We start from the raw sequence: 17,159 nt of genomic DNA, 5'->3' as shown, positions 1-17,159 counted from the left end.
AGGATGTCAATAGGAGTTCTTGTGCAGATTGATGGCAAGATGTGGCCCCAAAGTTGTTAGTTTTGTTAATTTTTTGTTTAATTAAATACACTGGCAGACACAAAGTAACTTTCTTTGACTTATTTATTGTTGCTTCACTTGTCTTGAACTATGAGCTACACGTGATCTGATAAATGGATAGAAGTGTTGGCTAGTTTCAGTGTAGCTTCTCTGAGTAGTTCTGAATCTTTTACTGAAATGTTAAAAAAAAAAACCCTTATAATGTCACCTACAGCAAAATGACACAAGGGCAATTATTTTTCTTCTTCAGCATCAGAGCACACCAGTGTCATTAAAGTCTGTGTAACATCAACCTTTTAAACTGTTACCTAGAGGTACTGCATATGAAACCAAATTAGCACAACCCACACCAATCACCAATATTGAAGTTTTATAGTAAAATCTTTTGCTTAGAGAGCCCTAAGATTTGGATGGTCCACAGATGTGGATGATCCACACGTTTGTAATCTTCAGGCTCTTCACTATTGTGAAGGATTCTGCCTCGGAATTAAACTGTGAAACTTAAAACAGCTCCAGGTGGTTCATCCCAGCAGCCTGCTTGCTCAGCAACACTGCCAGCCAGTCATGCTCTCTTCATTGAGTCCCCATTGACTAGTGAAACAAATTCAAGGTCTGGACCTTATTTTAAAAGTCCTCCATGTGATTGGCCCAAAGTACCTGAGGAACTGCCTCACTCTGGGAGTTCTGATCTCCTGTGACTGCAGCATTCCACTGAAACAAAAGAACTGTCAAATTTCAAAAGTGAAACAGTATGCTAAAGCCAAAGTTTTCTCAGTGACTGCCCACACAGCTCAGAAACTTGGTCCCTGAAAACCTTAAAATGACTGTAAATTTTAGAATATTCAGAGCTAAATGTAAAAACTCAGTTCTTAAATCTAGTTTTCTCTCGATAACACCAAAAGCACATATTTAAAATATAACAACAACCCTACAGAATGAGGGAAGAACAGAGAGAGATCACATTGTTTTCCTTTTATTAAATGTATGAAACACACAGACATCACGGTACAAGAACCTAACCAGACTGAAGTATTAGATAGGGAGTGACAGGAAAGTTTGGCCTTGGAATGGGGCAGAAAGCTCTCTAATTTTTTGACCTCAATTCTCTTTTTAAAAATAGATCAGTTACACTGATAAACTCCTCAGAACACTATCACAGGACACCTTATTGTTTCCACTCATAAGGTCTTCCTCCTCCCTTTGAATTTATAGACCCATTTTCCTTTTTTTTCTTGTGAATCTATGAAAGGAAAAACAAAAATCTGAATGTAAAGATACCTATGTATACATTAATCTAATAATCCTATATCTCCCTAGTGATCTTTGTTGAATGATACAATATATCAATATAAGTAACATATGTCATGGAAGGGAAAACAACTATAGATTCTTTTCATTCATGAAATCATTGTAGAATTGCTGTATACTTAATTTACCTGTCATATTTTCAAACAAATCACATCATTTTGTCCAAACTACCCCAGACGTACATATAAGAGCCTTTCTACAGTAAGGTTATTCATTTATTTCATGGACCTAAAGAAATAAGGCCAAAACATTTAAAGTGGTGCATACAAAATGATTTACCAAGAGAAAAGTTAAGAATCAGCCTCTGACACCATTATTTGACAACGACTTTTCTACTGTAATGCTTTCTCTCCTGTTAGCTCCTCAACAGAATCATAAATGACATGTAATCCAATTTCTTGATCTCAGATACATGTACGTGAATTCACATATCCTAATATATTATGGCATTGTGGTTAAGGGTCTACCAGAAAACTCTTTTTCAGGAATTTATAACTAGACATGTATTCGGGACTATCATGTATCATATATTTCAGCCCAGGAAAACGTTCTTTGTAAATAAAAATCTTTGAATAAGATCTGATCATCATGATTTATTTATAAACTATTGTTATAGCTGTTTTTGTTTGAAGAAATATATGTCTTCTGATTTGTATTGCTCTTTCTAAGAAAAAACATATACAGTATAAGACATTATTGTTAATAAGTATATATCACCTTGTTTCTGAGGAACGCAAAGTCTTTTATAAATATTAATTAATTTATTTGCACAACATCCTTTCCAGGGCTGCCTATTAAGAAAGCATGGGGCCCTAAACACAGCCCTACAAGGCACCCTAATGCCCACTCTCAAGTCATGGGATAGTTTTGGTGAGGACCATGTACACACAAGATCCATTTCCCTGGCTGGGGAGGCCTGTCACAGGTTTCAGTCTTTGGGAGATCCTGGAACCAGCCTCCTGTACGTTCTGATTGGGTAATGGGATTGGAAGACCCACACCAGTGTATTTGTCACCTCCTGGGGCAGCTTTGCAGTGCTGTGGTGCCCAATTTTGTCTTGAAACAATCCTGATAGAGCACCATGGTTCCATTAAGCTCTGAGAGTGTCACAGGGTGGCTGGACCCTGTGATTAAAATAGGTCCAGCTTCCCTGTGCCAGGGCATGCACTCCTAGTTGAACCAGTTAAGGGGGAGAGGCTGCACTTGAGCTATAAAGGGTCAAAGGGAGCCACAATGACAGCAGAGTTAGAAGAATGAAGCTGTCAGGAGAGAGGGATCTCTTGCAGTGGTCACGGAGGAAGGGAGTTGGGACTGGGTAAGCAAACTGAGCTAAAAAGTCTTGATTTTTCTTTAGGAGAAGTCCAAGTAGGCAGGCCAGGCGTTGCATCTTTTCCAGCTGGCCAGAGAGCACGAACAGACAGTACCTCAGGGCGGAAGGGCAGTGCCCAGTTTAAGGCTGGGTGGAAGACTCTTGTTTGTTTTTTGGAACTTGGTTAATTTAATTTAAAAAACAGATCTCAAGAAGGGCTGTGATTGAATGAGAGATACTGGAGTTTACAGAGCCCTGAAGAAGGGGAACCCCTGGCCATGAGCAAGTGGTCAGGATGCAGGAAACCTTGTTACTAGGTGTTGTGTCTGTTGTGTCCCACTCTGCCAACTGCCTGCAACCATCACTCATCTCTTATGGTAACCAGCCACCCTGCCTCTGACCCACTCCTCACCAACTGCCTCCAAACTTCCCTGCTGGCAACCTGTACCTCTCCTGAGCAGGAGGAGCAGGGGCAGATTCATCACACCTCCCTCCACTGGCTGATTACTGTTCAGTGGATTCATCACACCCTTGCTCTGTTCCCTGATTCAGGCAACCTGGAATTCATCCAGGAGTTGGAAAGCCTTAGCTGCTGTGTGTAGGGGCCCATCCTAACATCCCAGCAGGTTCTGTGCAGGGAAGGGTAATCAGACCCCTCTGCTGGATGGGTAAGTGTTGGGGGAGATGGGTCTTTCCTGAAGTGTCCCTTTACATGAGACTCTCTGATTCAGAGGTTGGGGGGTGGCCTGATCAGGGACAGCAGTAGCCTGCTGGAAAAGGATGGTTGCCCTGGGCTGCCTCAGGAAGAAGAGAGGCAGCAGGCTGAGGGACCCCATCCTCACTTGAGCTGGGTTTACGGGATCCCCATGAGGAGCAGACTGACTTGTGCTCCAAACAAGTCTCCTCCAGCTGCAACTGATGACATGTCCTCATATGACCCCCATGCTGGACACTCTTGGGACAGGTTTACTGTGCCTCATGGTTAATCTGGCCCTACCTTGTCTGGTCAGGATGGTAATTATTCTTATAGCCATCTTACAGAGAGGAAAATTAAGACACAGAGGAAAAAGAGTTAACAGCTCTCATGCTGAATCCGTATCAGATCCTGAAGTAGAGAACCCAGATCGCCTGACTCCCAGAACTGTGCACTAACCACTGGAACATGCAGCCTCTCCTCCATTCAAAAACTGAAACTTGGTCAACACTTTGAACCAACTTCTGCCCTCCGGTTCATCCACGAAACACCATTGAATTTAGAGGGATTTCACAGGTGTAATTGTGGACAGAATTTGCCTCAACTGGTCTGCAAGTAAGATGATTTGAAATCATGAAAGAATTGTAATATAGCAAGCTTTCTCACTGATTCCCACGGAACAAGAAAATTCAGAGTTAAGAAAGGCCTTCTACAGAATGTAGGTGAAAAGCGTTGATATATGGGTTGGGGAAAAATTAAATGAAGGAAGAGAGGAGAGGAGGAAAACACATTTTCCTATAGCTGTTGTTGCTGTTGTAGAAAGTGAACACCTACACTTTAGAAGTGTGTGGAAAGAGGGTGTTTGGTGAAAGAGAGCATGCAGGAGAGTTGGCTAGAATGAATGAGAATGGTAGGGGTTCTATATTCTATTGAGGAGAATAGCTGGTGAATGACAAAGGTACAGAAAGGTAGCCAGAAAACAAGAATGAAGCTAGAGAGAAGGAAATGAGCTGAATGAGAGGAAACTGACTTGTTTCTGACTTGAGAAAATTAAGAAGAATCTAAGCAAATTTCAGAAGTGATGGGGAAATAGGAAAAGGGATGGAATGAAAGCCTAGTGGACAGATATAAACCTGTGTGGAGTGTGTGAATGGGTTAAAGTTCTAACTATGTTTCCGTGTCAAGTTGTAATCTAGCACTTAGATTTTACTGTTCGAGCAGATGTAAATCTGTCATCCAGATGCCTGAGAAGGAACCTTGATAAGGCAATGGACATCCATCCATTTTTACTGAAGAGAATCCAATCAGAGGGACAATCAGCCTCCCTGGAACCTGCCGTGAAACACATTATCTTGAAAATATATTAAAGAGGGGAATGATATTATCCTTACTTATTTATTAAATGGGTCTGCTTGGATGGAACTATTTTGAGTAGGGGTTGTGGAACCAGTCTTAGGGGTCTCTATTTTGCTCCAAAGCTGCCTGTTTTCTGTGCTTACTGCTGTGTGAAACTGACTCCAAGTCAAAATTTTCAAACTTGGGTACCTAAAGTTAGGTACTTAAATTCCTATTTATACCTCTGCATAAAGTGTTCTTATTTCCAGAGGTACTGAGCACCATGACTCCCATTGGAAGTTGTGGATGCTCAGCACCTCTGAAAATCAGGCCACTTTTATTTAAGAGCTTAAACAGAGATTTATGTGCTTAGATTTAGGTTTGAAAATTTTAGCCACAGTCACTAACTTGGTCAAATTCATAGTGGTGTAGTGCTAAATGTGAACTACTCTGCCTGACTGCAAAAGGTTTGGTCATTAGATTCTATAACCACTGCTATCTTCTATAGATAATGTAACAAGAAAAGAGAGAGAGAGAGAAAGAGAGAGAATGAGAAAGATGGTGAGAAGAACTAGCGGAGGTTAATAAAAAAAAAAGTGTGGATGGGTGGGTGCGTGTGGGGAGGGACAGAGGTAGTGACAGAGGATGGATTCAGGCATGTAGACCGCTTCTCATTTTGGACTAACTTTGACATCCCACATGATCTTTGAACTCAAGACATTAAAGGCAGTTAGTGGTGAACTAGCATATAGTAATATTTTTGGTAGCTGACTGAACTAACATACTCTAGATCAATTGTTCTTTAGTTTATACAATAGCAGTAGCAATAACTGCTATACTATTATTATTTTAATAATGGCAGCTAGGCACTTTAATTGCAGTGGTTAAAACAAGAACAAAAGCAGTGAGTCAAATGCTAAGCGACATAAATGTGTCAAACATTGTGCCCTGAAGGTCATTAGATTCTGGCTCTAATGGACTGAAAAGTGGAGCAAATTACAAAGGCAGGCGAAACCCAGCTGACATACCCCCGTTGATGGACACAGAAGGTTTACCTAGATTAGGAAAAAAAGTTGAAGTTAGAATGCACTACCAGACCTAACTTCAACCGCTCCTCTATAAGAGATGAATGATAATACCCTAGTATAGATGAATGGTATCTTGATCTAGCAGGTTTTGATCTAGCTCTGTCTACCCTAGGCTTCCCCTTAGTTTACAATACGACCAGCTAACAGTCTATTAAAAGTGTTATACTGTTTATGCAAAGTATTAGGGATTATTTCAAATCATGTTATCTAACTCAAGTTAACTAACTCAGTTTTAAAAAGCACCTTTTTTCATTGTCTAGACAGACCTGGATATTCAAACTTAGTTTCCTACAATAAGTATTTCTCAGCTGACCATATCTCAGATGACTATGTCCCTGATCATTCAGGGCTTGAAAGAGCATGAGTAAACAGAAAACTAGTGCAGAGTCTCTGGTCTTAGTGCAGAACATCATGAACACTTAACAGGAGCTATCAGATTGACTTCCACGGGTAGTCCAAAGTGGAGTGTGCTTCAGAAACCAAGAATGAAGGTAACAAAGAAATGGATAACTTTTGCAAAGTCTTCACTTGAGAAGAATGGTCCACAGTATCTTAGCCAGCTTCAAGGAATAACATACAGGCTATCTCAGATGTAAGAAAATAAATGAGAGCAAAGGAAAAAATTATACAGAACCCTTTTTTTCCCAAAGTGATCATTGCAAAGTAAAAAGCATGGTAACCTAAACATTTAACATTTTTAACAGCAAAATATAAGTAAAGCTTCATAAATGACAATACACATATTTAAACACTGAGGAAAATAACTATAACAAAGATTTTTTTCACAATGACTTACATTTATTTATTTAACTCCTTAAATGCCTATCATGTTGTAGCCTGATTCACTTGGTTATGCCACAATCCAATTTTCATGGGAAGTTTTAGGGAGTGATTTTTACTTTTTCACTCAGGACCCCTGGTTTCTTACTGGACCTTCCCATATCCCACAGTTGTTTGCAACTATAAAGGGAGGTGGGATTGAGTCACTGTAAAAAAGTCTATATGTATATTTTGGGTAGTGGGTGCTGCTGGGGATCCATCATAAAGGGAGTGAGAACATGTCAGAGGGCCCTCAATCCATTGGTCTGTTTTATTTATTTCCTATTGCATCCTGCTCCCACCTACACTATAAGCTCCCTGGGGGTGGGACTGTCTTTTTTGTTACAGGTGTCAGTAGTGTCCTACCTAATTATTTACTGTATATTGACTTACTGTATGATCATTCTGTCTCTCATTTACCCATCAGTAAAGTGGAGAAGATAATTCTGACTTATCTTTGTGATCTTTGCATCTTTAATAAAAAAGTGTTCTATAAATGTAACGTGTTAATATTATTATCCAGCAATGAAGCATATTACAACATTGGCATCTGAATAACTATAATTAAGTGTGAATGTTAATACTCTTCAAGGACCAGTTTCTGCCCAGGTATGTATGACTCTCATTAAAGTCAACTGGAGTCTTACATGTGCAATTTTAACAGAACTTGATCCACAGTTAATAATATTAGAGCTCCACCACTGTCTTGGTGCTACTGTTTCAATGTCTGACTGCAGAGTCAATGAGGCAACAGTCCCACTTTATATTCTGAAGGCTAATGTAAAAGCAGGATCGCCATGTAGTTAAGGCACAGGCTGGAAATAAGTTTGCCTTAGAGTTCTGGTGTGACCTTGAGCAAATCACTTAATTCCCTGATTACTACAACTTCCTCAGTTGTAAATTGGATACAAGAATAACTGGTTACCTCACAGTGATGCTGTGAAACTAAATTTATTAGCGTGTGTGTGTGTGTGCATAAGGTACTTTGAAATCTTCCAATGGAAAGCTTTGTAGATGTGCTAAGTATTATTGATTTTCATGTTTTAATAGATTAAATCTTAGATTATGAAGAACAGAGAAAAATCTGCAATAGGAAGTTTTAGTAAACATACTAGTTAGTATATAGTGAGTATACTCCACTCATAAATAGTACACTTATTTGCAGACTGTGATTATTTTAAGTAAGATTGTGGTAAATATGAAAAGATTGAAAAGCCAGGCATTCCTCAGACATATATGTATATCCTTGCAGAGGTGAAGGTATGGACAATGTTCCCACATTTCACTTGTGCTTCAAAAAGAAGATTGCCAGAACTGGCAGTGATGGTAGTCATTGATGGGCTTTGATGTGTCCTGATTTGCATTAGACCAGAACACACTACTGCAAGCAGATGAGTTTCTCTTCACTTTAGCTCTTTGTTCCCCACGCTGTGATGCTAGCTTCCCTACAGGAGTTTCTTTTCCTGGGAAGGCTTCTCAAAATCAACTGAAAATGAAGAAGGGGCTTTATTTTTCCTATCTTAATTGATTCTGTGCACTTAAGACTCAGCAGAAGGAATATATTGTACACTGGGAGTCTCTAAGTAGGTATTGCGGAATCCTGAGGAGAAATGAACTAACAAGAGACAAATTAGCAGGTTAATTAGCTGTCCACAATAACTTAAAATACAGTAAAGAAATCATATCTTTTGTTTCTGATGGTTTGTGGAAAGAGACACTGCACAATTCTAAATTATAGGTGGTGCAGATCAAGATATCTATAGATAAGGTTGCCCATCCTTTTCCATTATAAGACTATGTTTTTAGTTACTTATAACTTTGTCAAACTTTAGCCATTTGGGTTGAAATTTTCCATGACAGGTGTCTGTCTCACACTGATTCATTGATTTTTTTAATTTAAGCAATAGTGGTTCAGCCATTTCTCAGAATGAGGTTAGGAGAGAATATGTTGTTTTGCCCATGTTTAAAAACATTTTACAACTATTTTATTGATAAGCTCTTGTGTCACAGTTCAGGGCAACTACACCTCTATAACTATGGTCTAGCAAAAGCACCCACCCCAAGCTCCCAGCTACTCAGCCATCACCTCTCTTGGGCACAGATTGCAAGTCTCTCCCTCCTGACCAGGGTTTTTCGAGGCTCCACAGTTCCCTGCCTACTCTGTGAATTCCCAAGCAAGTGAGACTGCCTAAGCAGGATGAATTTGCCTTCTTCTCAAAGGCTATAAACAGCATAATTACTCACAGCTTATAAGATGCCACACTGCTTTTTTTAAGCAAGCACATTTATTCTTAAGGTAACAGTATTACAGAGAAAACATATTAAAACAAACAGACAAACAAAAAAAGAACATACCCATATACTAATAAGCTTACCAGAGATCTCCCCAACTCTAACGAGGGGTCTGATAAGAGTCAGTCCTACAAGTCCCACTAAGGGGGTTTTCTGTGGTTACAAGTTCATAACTGCCAGGGTTCAGAGCAAGCACACCGGTGAATCTGTCAGTCGCTCCTGTACACAGTTTGGGCCTCTGATCTGGTCATTGTGTAATACATGATCAGCAGACAAATGTCCTTTCCTTCAGTGAAGCTTCAGAAGACTGAGTTCTTGCATAACTGGAGGGGGTATATTTGCATATACAAATGCACATACACTTCCCTCCAGAGATTTCCTGGGAAACCCATTTAACTTTAAAAGTCCATTCTTCTCCAGACCATTGTTTCAAATAGTACTTTGAAGTTCATAACACTTCCCAGAGTTTATGTCAGGCATATCTCCCCCGAGAGATGTTACATAAAATCCCACAATAATACATAAACATTTGCATTTTAAATACAATTAACTACTAAGATACTTAAACTTAATTTAATAAGGTTTGTCCAGGATATTGCAGGAATTCCGTATAATATCCCTATATTTAGCACCTCAATGCATGATATTTGGCAGGGGGATTGCCCTGGTGTCTGGGAGTGCATTTTACAGTGCCCATAATAAAACACCCAGATATGGCTGACTTAGGTTGTCAGCTGGGGGTGACTGTGAAGGCTCATGGGTCAGGGGCCGATGATGAGGTCCAAGGATGAGCAATGTGTGGGGAGGCCCCACCTCTCTCAGGAGGAAAGTGAGAGAAACAGGATGCACAGGACAGGGGACGTGTGGGGTGGACAAACCTATGTGCAGGCCACATGCCATAGGCTCCACCCAGATCCTCCAATCATAATACAGAAGGTCTCTGATTCTGGTGGCACCAGCCAGGAACAACCTCTGACATACCACAGGAGTGCCACCTGCACTCTATGGTGTGGATTGCGTAGCCGGGGTTCTGCAAGAAGGTCCTCCTCCTCAGCTGCCACTACAAACCCAGTCACTGAAATTAGCTTCCAGGTCCTGTGGAGGTCCTGGTAGAAGACCAGCAGCTCAGAAAGGTCTCAAGGGAGACCTCTCAGGTGGAGGTAAAACAGCTGCTAGTCATATCAGAGCCCTTGGAGATGGTGCAGGAAGGCATAAGCCAGCACCACCCTTGCAGGACTACCTGCACTGAACAGGAGTCTCTGCATGGCGTGAAGGCAGAAGGCATGGATCTGGATGTGGGTACAGACCAGGTCTTGTCAGCCCTCCCCAAAGAGGAGGATCAGGACACCCAAAGAGACCCAATGCAGTTCCATCCAGAAAAATGCCAGGATTTTCTTCTCATGGCTGGCCAGGGTTCCTGGGGTTAGGGTCAGGGTGTTGAACTGATGCCAGAGCATATGGACAGGACCAGATAGCAGAGCACCAGTTCCCACTTCTGTAGGGAAAGACACTGGAGCAGCCCCATCCACCTCCGCAACTGGTCAGACACTCTGGCCTCTAGATTGCTCCAGTTCTCCAGTGGGGAGAGATCGATGGCAGAAAGATAGACGCCCAGACAGAGCAGTGGACCCATGCCGCACTGGATGATACAAACCAGGGCTGGGAGGGAGCCTTCCTGATACCTGTCCCTGTTCATCAGGCCAGAGCTCTTGACCAAGTTCACCAAGGCAGAGGAGGTTGCTGAATGGATGTCTTGGCAAGCCTCCACCTGCACCAGGGCTCCCGGGTCCTGGGCCATAAGAAGCACATTGTTGGTGAAGCACATGCCAACAGGACCACTCACAAGTCTGGCTCCCAAAGCACCAACCCCGTCATCATCTTATTGGGGAGATGGAGGAAGGGATCAATAGAAATGGTATAGAGCTGGCCGGACACTCTTGATTGATGGAAGGTGATGGGTTTGGTCAACACCCAGTTGAGCATGACCAGACACTCTTCAGAGATGTATAGCAGCTGGAGAAACCCCTTGAAGCGGGTTCTGAAGTCGAATGCTCAAACAGTGACTACCTGTGATCCATCACGTCACATGCCTTCTCCATGTCCAGGGACAGAAGGGAGAACAACAGACCATCCCTATACATAAGATGGAATAGGTCCTGGACCAGATAGAGGTTGTTGAAGATGGTCTGGTCTGGGACAGCATATGTCTGGTAGGGGGATCACATCTACCAGCACAGACCCAGCTGCAGTGAGATGGCTTTTGTGACAACCTTGTAGTCCACGCTGAGGAGCAAAACTGGGCACCAATTCCTGAAGTCATGGAAGTCCCCCTTCTTAGGCAGCAGGGTCTGTCTGCACAGAAGGGTGAGCACCCAGATGCCCAAGCACTTGGCCCAGCTGGTGGTGAGGTCTGAGCCAAGGACGTCCCAGAATACGCAGTAGAACTCCATGGTCAGCTTGTTGATGCCTGTAGATTTGTTGGTGAGCATCAGACAGAAGGCTTCTGAGAACTCGGCCAGAGTGAGCGGTTCCTCTAACTGGTCCCGGTCATCCGCACTGACCGTAGGGAATTTGTCCCCTGGGACACCACAGGTGATGGCATCATTTAAATCTGGGGAGAAAAGGCTAGCATAAAAGAGGCCTAACCCTTTCCCACATCTCCACTGGATTTGTGAGAGGGATGCCGTCCTTTGCCAAGAGGCAGGTGATACACTTTTTGTCCCCCCCTCTTTTGTTCCAGGGCATAGAAGAAGCAGGAGCCATGATCGATCTCCTGAAGGAGCTGGATGCATAACTGAGCAAAGGCACCCTGGGTCGATGGTTGTCAAGGGTCTGGAGTTTGCCCTGCTTCTCCTGACTCTCTCTGTAGATGGAATAATCCCCGGGGCAAGGAGTCAGGAGTCTCTCCAGCTTCTAAGCCTCCCACTCCAACTGTTCTGTCATGGTGTCCCTCCTCCAGCTGGCCCCTGGAATGTAAGTGACAGCAGAAGGGCGCAGCATGTACTTTCCCCACATCTTACCTCCTCTGCTTGGGAGGTGTGAAATGAATGAGGAAGAGACTATGGGAAGAGAAAGGATTGAGTAATTGTGGCAGTTGAATGCTATCCTGGAGAAGTGGGATTCTACCCCTATCTCTGCTTCAGAGGTCCTATGAGATATTGGGGAAGTCACTTAAACCAAATTTCTCATCCCTATACATAACTATGTGTTCCTGGTTTTCTGCATGCTCAAGTTTGGACCTAACTTGCAGAAATGCTGAACACTCACAACTGCAAATGAAGTCAATAATAGCTGTGTTCTGAACTAAGTGCTATAAAATAATCTGAAAAAAGCCCTCCAAAGGCACATTTAACTGGACACCCAAAATTAGTTGGTACTTTGACATTTATGGCTCTGTGCCTCAGTTCATAATAATAATACCACCTCAATTCACAGAGGGATTGTGAAAAAATGCATTTATGTATTCAAAACTCTCAGATGCTACAGCAATGAGTGTCAGAGAAAAGCCCATGTACAGAGTTGGAATAGCACATAGTAAATAACACAGGAGGCCACACACTGAACAACAAAGACAAAGCAAAATACTGAATATTGTTCAGTGAGCACCATCCATCATGTGCACTTGGACAGGGGTCCTGTGGAGAAAATAATATATGATCATGTAATTAAAGACTATATCACAATGCATATGCACAAGGAGACTGGATTAAAGTTCCCTGGCCAAACTTATCCCTGGCATTTCCTAACACTGGGATGCTTGACTTTGCAACCTTAACATTAATTTAGCACAGGCGTTTGTAATGTGCAGGAGAGTGGGAAAAGGAAAACATTTTTACTGTGCCACACTGTACGACAGGAGGGACTGGAGGGGGTTTCCCTGTGTGTGAGACTGACTCTCTGGGGACAGACTGGAGCGGGTGTCACTAGAGGAGCGATGGACTCTCTGCGGAGGAACTGGAGGGGGTGTCACTGTGTGTGTCACCGGCTCTCTGGGGAGGGGCTGGAGGGGGTGTCACTAGAGGTGTGTGATGGGCTCTCTGGGGAGGGGCTGGAGGGGGTGTCACTAGAAGTGTGTGATGGGCTCTCTGGGGAGGGGCTGGAGGGGGTGTCATTGTGTGTGTCACCGGCTCTCTGGGGAGGGGCTGGAGGGGGTGTCACTAGAGGTGTGTGATGGGCTCTCTGGGGAGGGGCTGGAGGGGGTGTCACTAGAGGTGTGTGATGGGCTCTCTGGGGAGGGGCTGGAGGGGGTGTCATTGTGTGTGTCACCGGCTCTCTGGGGAGGGGCTGGAGGGGGTGTCACTAGAGGTGTGTGATGGGCTCTCTGGGGAGGGGCTGGAGGGGGTGTCACTAGAGGTGTGTGATGGGCTCTCTGGGGAGGGGCTGGAGGGGGTCACTAGAGGTGTGTGATGGGCTCTCTGGGGAGGGGCTGGAGGGGGTGTCACCAGAGGTGTGTGATGGGCTCTCTGGGGAGGGCTGGAGGGGGTGTCACTGGGAGTGTGACGGGCTCTCTGGGGAGGGGCTGGAGGGGGTGTCACTAGAGGTGTGTGATGGGCTCTCTGGGGAGGGGCTGGAGGGGGTGTCACCAGAGGTGTGTGATGGGCTCTCTGGGGAGGGGCTGGAGGGTGTCACCAGAGGTGTGTGATGGGCTCTCTGGGGAGGGGCTGGAGGGGGTGTCACTAGAGGTGTGTGATGGGCTCTCTGGGGAGGGGCTGGAGGGGGTGTCACTAGAGGTGTGTGATGGGCTCTCTGGGGAGGGGCTGGAGGGGGTCACTAGAGGTGTGTGATGGGCTCTCTGGGGAGGGCTGGAGGGGGTGTCACTGGGAGTGTGACGGGCTCTCTGGGGAGGGGCTGGAGGGGGTGTCACTAGAGGTGTGTGATGGGCTCTCTGGGGAGGGGCTGGAGGGTGTCACCAGAGGTGTGTGATGGGCTCTCTGGGGAGGGGCTGGAGGGGGTGTCACTAGAGGTGTGTGATGGGCTCTCTGGGGAGGGCTGGAGGGGGTGTCACCAGAGGTGTGTGATGGGCTCTCTGGGGAGGGGCTGGAGGGGGTGTCACTGTGTGTGTCACCGGCTCTCTGGGGAGGGGCTGGAGGGGGTGTCACTAGAGGTGTGTGATGGGCTCTCTGGGGAGGGGCTGGAGGGGGTGTCACTAGAGGTGTGTGATGGGCTCTCTGGGGAGGGCTGGAGGGGGTGTCACCAGAGGTGTGTGATGGGCTCTCTGGGGAGGGCTGGAGGGGGTGTCACTGGGAGTGTGACGGGCTCTCTGGGGAGGGGCTGGAGGGGGTGTCACTAGAGGTGTGTGATGGGCTCTCTGGGGAGGGGCTGGAGGGTGTCACCAGAGGTGTGTGATGGGCTCTCTGGGGAGGGGCTGGAGGGGGTGTCACTGTGTGTGTCACTGGCTCTCTGGGGAGGGGCTGGAGGGGGTGTCACTAGAGGTGTGTGATGGGCTCTCTGGGGAGGGGCTGGAGGGTGTCACTAGAGGTGTGTGATGGGCTCTCTGGGGAGGGCTGGAGGGGGTGTCACTAGAGGTGTGTGATGGGCTCTCTGGGGAGGGGCTGGAGGGGGTCACTAGAGGTGTGTGATGGGCTCTCTGGGGAGGGCTGGAGGGGGTGTCACTAGAGGTGTGTGATAGGCTCTCTGGGGAGGGGCTGGAGGGGGTGTCACTAGATGTGTGTGATGGGCTCTCTGGGGAGGGCTGGAGGGGGTGTCACCAGAGGTGTGTGATGGGCTCTCTGGGGAGGGCTGGAGGGGGTGTCACTGGGAGTGTGACGGGCTCTCTGGGGAGGGGCTGGAGGGTGTCACCAGAGGTGTGTGATGGGCTCTCTGGGGAGGGGCTGGAGGGTGTCACCAGAGGTGTGTGATGGGCTCTCTGGGGAGGGCTGGAGGGGGTGTCACTAGAGGTGTGTGATGGGCTCTCTGGGGAGGGGCTGGAGGGGGTCACTAGAGGTGTGTGATGGGCTCTCTGGGGAGGGCTGGAGGGTGTCACCAGAGGTGTGTGATGGGCTCTCTGGGGAGGGCTGGGGGGGGTCACCAGAGGTGTGTGATGGGCTCTCTGGGGAGGGCTGGAGGGGGTGTCACCAGAGGTGTGTGGTGGGCTCTCTGGGGAGGGCTGGAGGGGGTGTCACCAGAGGTGTGTGATGGGCTCTCTGGGGAGGGGCTGGAGGGTGTCACCAGAGGTGTGTGATGGGCTCTCTGGGGAGGGCTGGAGGGGGTGTCACCAGAGGTGTGTGATGGGCTCTCTGGGGAGGGCTGGAGGGGGTGTCACCAGAGGTGTGTGATGGGCTCTCTGGGGAGGGCTGGAGGGGGTGTCACTAGAGGTGTGTGATGGGCTCTCTGGGGAGGGCTGGAGGGGGTGTCACTAGAGGTGTGTGATGGGCTCTCTGGGGAGGGCTGGAGGGGGTGTCACCAGAGGTGTGTGATGGGCTCTCTGGGGAGGGGCTGGAGGGTGTCACCAGAGGTGTGTGATGGGCTCTCTGGGGAGGGCTGGAGGGGGTGTCACCAGAGGTGTGTGATGGGCTCTCTGGGGAGGGCTGGAGGGGGTGTCACTAGAGGTGTGTGATGGGCTCTCTGGGGAGGGCTGGAGGGGGTGTCACTAGAGGTGTGTGACGGGCTCTCTGGGGAGGGGCTGGAGGGTGTCACCAGAGGTGTGTGATGGGCTCTCTGGGGAGGGGCTGGAGGGGGTGTCACTGGGAGTGTGACGGGCTCTCTGGGGAGGGGCTGGAGGGTGTCACCAGAGGTGTGTGATGGGCTCTCTGGGGAGGGGCTGGAGGGGGTCACTAGAGGTGTGTGATGGGCTCTCTGGGGAGGGCTGGAGGGGGTGTCACTAGAGGTGTGTGATGGGCTCTCTGGGGAGGGCTGGAGGGGGTGTCACTGGGAGTGTGACGGGCTCTCCTTTGGGAAGGGGCTGCCCTGGGCGTTTCATCCTGCACCCTCCCCCATACGGCACGCAGCGGAGAGAGAGGGCAGCGGGACTGGAATCCCTCTCTTGCCCCCCGCCCCCAGTTGAAGACGGAAAGTGAGGAAACGGGAAGGGTTCTAATCCCACGGTCCTCGTTGCTTTACGACTCGTGTTTTGCGACATCTAACATGGCTGCCCCCATGCCACAAGTAGCCCGGGCTGCCGGCTGTGGCGGGCGGCGGTAGCGGTAGCATCAGCATCGACCCGGCTCGCAGGAGTTGAGGGTCCGGGGGCCAGACACTGCGCGGGGAGAAGGGCTGGACGCAGGGGGTGGCTTCGTATCCGGCCGCCCCTGGAGGCGGCGACAGTAGTTGGGGTACAGTCGGGCACGGGGGCACTGGCAGGAGACCGGGGGGCTGGGCAGCCTGAGCGCAGGCGGGCTGGGCGCGGCCGGCGAAAGCTACTGGGGGCGAGGCGCGCGCGGGAGGGGGGGGGGGTCTATTAAGGGGCTGGAAAAATGTGTCCCCTGCTGCTGTTGCGTTGGGGGGGCTGCTGCTCCTCCCGGCTGCTGCCGCCGCCCCCCGGGCTCTGGTCTGCTCGGGGAGGAGGCGGCGGCGTGCGGTGGCGAAGGGGCCTGTTCTCTGGTTTTCCCTCTGCTGCGTCTCACTGGAGTAAAGTGGTGTCCGAGGCCGAGAAGATCGTGGGGTATCCGACCTCGTTCATGAGCCTCCGCTGTCTGCTGAGCGACGAGCTGAGCAACATCGCCATGCAGGTCCGCAAGCTGGTTGGGACCAAGCACCCCCTGCTTAACACCGCCAGGTAAACACCGGGGCCTGCGCCCCTTCTGCCATGGGTCCCTATACTCGTATTTTGTGATTGTAATGCATAAGATGGAGGTAACTTGTCTTCCTCCACTGAGACTCCTGTTATCCCTTCCATGAAGAGAAACCTGCCTTTGTTAATGTCTGGACTGTTAATAATTGCTGTTAAGTCAGGGCTCTTGGTCTGGTACAAAGTGAAGTTTTTAAGTCCTTAGGGAAATTGTATATGTCACATTGTAACATACTCCTTTTCTCAAAATCTTGTCCCCTTCCAGCACATCAGAGAGTGAGTGATTTATCACGTTTACAGTATGCAGAGAACTGTCTCGCTGTACAAAGCTAACCTTTCTTCATTAACCATTGTACTTTCCAAATGTTGAGGACCACATTTGGAAGAAACTATCCAAATGAAGGAAAACAGGAAAAACTAGTCCAGTAAAGAGCTCAAAATGTTGTATATGTTAAACATATATTTTGTTAACAAGACTTTTTCAGAACATTTCTAGTGTGAGGAAAATTAAGATGGTTACTGTTAAGT

General features: G+C 47.3%; 1 protein-coding gene across 2 annotated transcripts in view; it reads left to right on the top strand.

Annotated features, from left to right (window-relative positions):
- The first annotated feature begins 15,754 nt into the window (after nucleotides 1-15,754).
- PDSS2 (decaprenyl diphosphate synthase subunit 2) overlaps nucleotides 15,755-17,159 on the top strand; it is a 191,473-nt gene continuing 190,068 nt past the window's right edge. The window contains exon 1 of one of the 2 annotated variants that reach the window (XM_038397186.2): nucleotides 15,755-16,619. In XM_038397186.2, coding sequence (XP_038253114.1) covers nucleotides 16,318-16,619 — 302 coding nt within the window. In that variant the 5' untranslated portion in view covers nucleotides 15,755-16,317. The remainder of the gene's footprint in view (nucleotides 16,620-17,159) is intronic. The other variant, XM_043510763.1, reaches the window with a different exon arrangement.

This window comes from Dermochelys coriacea, chromosome 3, assembly GCF_009764565.3.
Source record: "Dermochelys coriacea isolate rDerCor1 chromosome 3, rDerCor1.pri.v4, whole genome shotgun sequence".
NCBI classification, from domain to species: domain Eukaryota; kingdom Metazoa; phylum Chordata; order Testudines; family Dermochelyidae; genus Dermochelys; species Dermochelys coriacea.
The sequence above is the reverse complement of the archived record's forward strand: the minus strand, read 5'-3'. Positions and strand labels throughout refer to the sequence as shown.